Source organism: Austrofundulus limnaeus, unplaced genomic scaffold (genome assembly GCF_001266775.1).
Source record: "Austrofundulus limnaeus strain Quisiro unplaced genomic scaffold, Austrofundulus_limnaeus-1.0 Scaffold184, whole genome shotgun sequence".
Lineage (NCBI taxonomy): Eukaryota > Metazoa > Chordata > Actinopteri > Cyprinodontiformes > Rivulidae > Austrofundulus > Austrofundulus limnaeus.
The window spans coordinates 642342-647238 of record NW_013952586.1 but is presented as its reverse complement, the minus strand read 5'-3'; the positions used below and the strand labels follow the sequence as shown (position 1 = coordinate 647238).

Genomic DNA, 4897 nt, shown 5'->3' with positions numbered 1-4897 from the left:
GTAACTTAATCGATTAATGTTTTTCTGACTATTAATTGCACACGATACGATTATGCCCAACCCTAGTCAGGAGATATTTTGCTAACAGACGAAACAAACAAACTGAGCTAATAATTGATGTTAATTTCTACTTTTCTGCTGATGTTTTTTATTCAAATATTTTTGTCTTGCAGTTTGCTGATGAGGAAAGCTCTTTTCCAGCATTTAACTGCGAGGGGAATCCAGGTAAGTCTGCTGCTGCTCTATAATACTCCTGTAGAGAAATAAAACAAAAACAAAATAACATAAATATATGACTGGAAGTGTAGTAGGTGATAAATAAGGAAAGATATTTAATATTAATCTGTGTTAAGTCACTTTGTTTTGGGGGTTTTAGTAGGTTTTGCACATCCATAAAGATTTTTAACAATATTTATCATCTTTTGAGTTGTATATACAAATTCATTTCATTTCTTGAGTCCCAGAAGTCACAAATAAAACCTTTCCACACATTAAAAAACATACTGTGTCCACCTGTAAGCTGACAGCTGTTAACTGTCCTTGAAGTGTTGTGCTCTATTCTGAAGCAGCTACCAGGAAATGTTCAGCTTTCCTACAARTTTAAATATAGACTAGAAAGGCTGTTAGATCTGTTTGTGTGTGAACTGTCCTGCGTCTGGTTTCAGGTGTACATCTGGGTGCTGAATGATGAGGAGGACTACAGAAGGGCGTTCGATCTGGGGGCCACAGGAGTCATGACAGATTTTCCCACCAGGCTTAAAGAGTTTATGGATAGGAATGGCATTTCTAAACCCCAGTGACCCGTCGGAGCTCACCTCACCTTCGAGCTCGCTGACCTGCCAAACCGCCGCTCCACCTTCAACCCCGCCCCCCTCTCTCTCTCACTGCGTGCATTCCTGCAGGGCGCCACAGAAGAATCACTCTGATGCTCCTGTCCCGGTGATTTAAAATAACTTTTCTAGTTGTGTAAAAATCCCTAAAGGGGGTATTTCTGTGTCGAGTGAGCCAGCTGTTGGAACCACCTCAAACTCGTTGCAAATATTTTCGCTTTCAAGCCTGCACCGGTGAGCCAGTTTGTGGGTTCATACGAGCTATTTTAAATAAGAACCTAGAGTTCTTTAATATATATAAAGGAATAATATAATAAATATATATATAAAGAAATGCCAGAGTTTTAAACTACCATCATCTGATGGTGAGAAATAATAGAGTGAGAGCTGTTTTTGATTGAATCTCTCTCAATACTGTGTCTGAGTATGTGTTGGACGTGAATCTACCACACCAAATTTTATTTCAGTAACCATAGAATGAGTTATATCCATTATTGTCTTAGCTCATGTTGACTAGCTTAATAAATCTGTTGTAGATGCAAATCTGGTGAGAAAATCACTCTAATTTGTCCAATGGTTTATGAGATATTTTGCTAACAGACATTTTATTACAATAGTTAATGATAAAGTTTAAAATACAAATCTTGCACAACTAAATACTGCTCTAATTATGATTTAAACTTAATCTCTATTTCTCCCCAACTGACTAAGTTAGAGGCGGGGTTGATAAAGCTGTGGCGGCCATCTTGAATCAGGTTGTCTCTAAAATTAAAGTAGACGTTCATCCAATGATTTGTTTTTTTAAAAGTTCAATTAAAACACAACGACTTCTTCATGACATTTTTGGACTATTAGTCAGTGAAACACCAGCCGAAGCATAAATACACACAACCAAAAGTGTGTAAACAAAAACATCAAACCATTAATTCTGTTTATGAAGAATGATAAACACTTGATCTGCCACGCTTGTTAGTCTGGCAAAACTTAATAGACATTTTTATTAAATGCACCCCCCACTGCTACCTATTTAAAATAGATTTATTTTAATATAAACATTAAAAGAGAGAAATATTTATCTAGCTGCTGCTACAAGAACTCGCACAAACAGCTGCTCTTATCTTTCCTGAAAGTTGTTTGTAAATAAGAAAATGAATTAATTTATTTGTGATTTAATGTAAAATACAGTGTATGATGTTGTTCCTGTCAGTCGATTCTGACAGATGAACTAATGACGTTCTGATCACCTGACTTTTACCATAAAACCCATAAACTTGTTCTTTAGGTGAAATTGAAAGTTCATCTAAAATTTATATAATTGGACATCTATTGCAAATACAATCAAGAAGAAAATCATCCAAAGATAATATTTAAGGTGGACAAATCTGGTGAACTTGACAGAACATCCAGAGTGTTTTTACTACGCTCCCCTTTAGGTAATCAGCCCTTTTAAATTGCACTTTTTGTTTCCCAACTGTACATTTTCACACAAAACAGTGTTAGAAGTCTGTGGTATTTAAATCCACATCGTCTCAATAGGCTGGTCTAGAAAAAAGCAACAAAACCACCTAAGTCATGTTTGTGAGTCTTGGTTATTGTATTACACACAACTTCTTTCATAAAGGTTTACAGAAGTGAAGCTGTTTTATTGTTTATGGCTGATTTTTCTTTGTCGCGTTCAAGAAAACAATAGAACCACCAGCAGATGTAGCTTCAGTGTTAACTTCCCAGTTTCTGTTTTTATTTTTATTTTTTATGATCAGACGGCTGCAGCTGTAAGAAACTAGTCAGATAAATGTGAGTTTTTATGTGCTGGACGCTGCCAAAGTGAACTTAGTTTCTCTAAGTTTAACCCTAAAATGAGCAGTTTGACAGTGGAGGTGAAGAGTTTCTCATATCTGCAGAACGTTTCTGAAAACACTAWTTACTGTCGTAACCACTGCTTTGTGTCTTTTTTTATTTTTACATGCAAGTGATCAGAAGTTGTTTCTCAGAATCAAAGTCCTGGACAGTGATTAAAAGGGGACATTTTGCACAAATTATGAATTTTTCTATATATCTTTACGTCAGTGTGACAGTAAACATATTTAAGATATTCAATATTAACAATATTTAAATCATCTGGCATTTCATCAACAAGGTTTGTTGTTTGTTTTATTGCTGGCATTTGATTTTGATGTTCATTAAATTAAAAAAACAAACTTTAAGACAAGATTCCTGCATCTCTGCTGCAGACAGATGTAAAAGTTTCAATCCCAACTTGTGATCATGTGTTCGGGGTCTGTACTGAATGTAGTATTGTTTGAATGTACTGTATTTTGTACTCAATTTAAGTGTTTTGTTTCCTGTTCTTTATTTTTCTTTTATGGTCTTTTGAGTTCCTACTGTCTTGTTTTTTGTTTGGTTCATATAGGAATAATGTGAAAGACTTGATTTCTAAATCATATCGGGGGGGAATTATATTTTTATAATATTGTGTTGCAATGAGTGTTTTTTGTTTGTTCATGATGATGTTTGTGTTTTACTGACATTCACTTTATCCCACCTACAATCATCCATTTGATTGCATTAATAAAGCAAACTGTCTTCATATTGACAAGATGTAAATTTATTTCTACAGATGTGCACATGTTATATTTATGAACAAGTTAGACTGTTTTTCTCCTTTGGTTACCAGTTATAAATTAATTTGTTACCAGTTATAAATGAATTATATCGACAGGTCTCTGATAAAGTGACACAAGATGGCGCTTTAGACTGGATTAAGAAAGTTTTTACCTGAAGCAGAAAAGTTAACCAGGTTATACAGATTTAAAAATCAACTTCTTCCAATGAAACGTTTTTATTATTTTTTTTATTTTGACAATCATTAAAATATTTAGCTTTCTTATCTAACTTTGTTTATAGAACCTGACTGTCTGGAGAGCTCTGTAAAATAAAATATTCAGTGATTAAGGAGCTTACTCCTCATTGGTTACTCCTCTTTGCTCTCCACCAATAGGCAGGATGTTGCCATGCCCTGTTGGTTATCTGATTGGTTGAAACGCTTGTCCATTAACTTATTAAAAAAAAAGTTGCTTCTTGACGAAGAGTGTCAAGTCAAGATAGTTAATGTCACGTTCGGCGCTTTAGTTGCGTTTATCCGGTGTTATGTAAAGCAAACCTTTGAGTTTAGTATAAAATGWGGAAGAGACAGCTTTTATGAAAACCTTTCTGAGCGGGAATGTTTTCTATTTGTTTCGTTAAAACGTGTTTGCCTCTAAAACGCCACAAAAACATTACAAAACATGCTTCTTTATGTATTCATCGAGAACAAAGCTATGCTCAACATAAAAAATGCGTTACATTAATTCAAAACTTGAAGCTCGAGAAATCCTCTTCCTTAAACACTGCAAAGCAGCTAAATCAGCCTGTTTTCGGAAATAGCGGTTTCTTTCTGCGCACAGGAGAGTGTCCGGGGGGTGAATCCTCTTGCTCCGGCTGGTTGCTTCATTACTCTCTGTCTSCCTCTGTAAACTCCGCTGCCAGTCAAAACAAAACATTGCGTCTCTGCAGGACTTGCCAAGGCCTGGAGAACGGAGGAAATTTGCTTGGGGAAGGAATGCGAAGAAGGTTTTAGAAATTGGTTCCTTCACCAGGACTGTGAGGAGGTGCGACRTTTTTTTCTCTGCTACGTGGTGATCCGCGTTTTATTCCTCTCAAAGGTATGCCATGTTTTTTTTTATTATTATTATTACTACATACCATCCTAATGCGCGTTATTACGCACTGTATTCTATTCCTCTGGATCCTGAGGCTAAGACTAGTCCTATGCAGCATGTCAAGTGTTTTCAAATTGAAATTTTGATGAGTATAAATACGTTTCAGTCAAGTTTGTGGTGAGGGTTTATTTTGATGGAGACGCATGGTAAACCTGCACGTATGCGCCACCATCCTTGTGATTGGAACGGACGCATGTCAGAGGTGATCAATGCAGGTTATCACATAATCAGGTCACGTGACTGACTGCAAACTCTGCAATTAGCTACTTGTCCGAATCATTGCAGCTGGAGTGAATATATATATATATA

The 4897-nt window shown here is 35.9% G+C and overlaps 2 protein-coding genes across 2 annotated transcripts in view; both read left to right on the top strand.

Moving 5' to 3' along the window:
• Positions 1–3423, top strand: part of gdpd1 (glycerophosphodiester phosphodiesterase domain containing 1) — a 14664-nt gene extending 11241 nt beyond the window's left edge. The window contains exons 10-11 of the mRNA XM_014018167.1: positions 174–225; positions 666–3423. Of these exons, the coding sequence (XP_013873621.1) occupies positions 174–225; positions 666–800 (187 nt within the window). The 3' untranslated portion in view covers positions 801–3423. The remainder of the gene's footprint in view (positions 1–173; positions 226–665) is intronic.
• A 900-nt stretch (positions 3424–4323) lies between these two features.
• The window catches only part of LOC106524376 (protein yippee-like 2), a 19387-nt gene continuing 18813 nt past the window's right edge, over positions 4324–4897 (top strand). The window contains exon 1 of the mRNA XM_014018166.1: positions 4324–4531. The gene's annotated coding sequence lies outside the window, so the exon portion shown is untranslated. The remainder of the gene's footprint in view (positions 4532–4897) is intronic.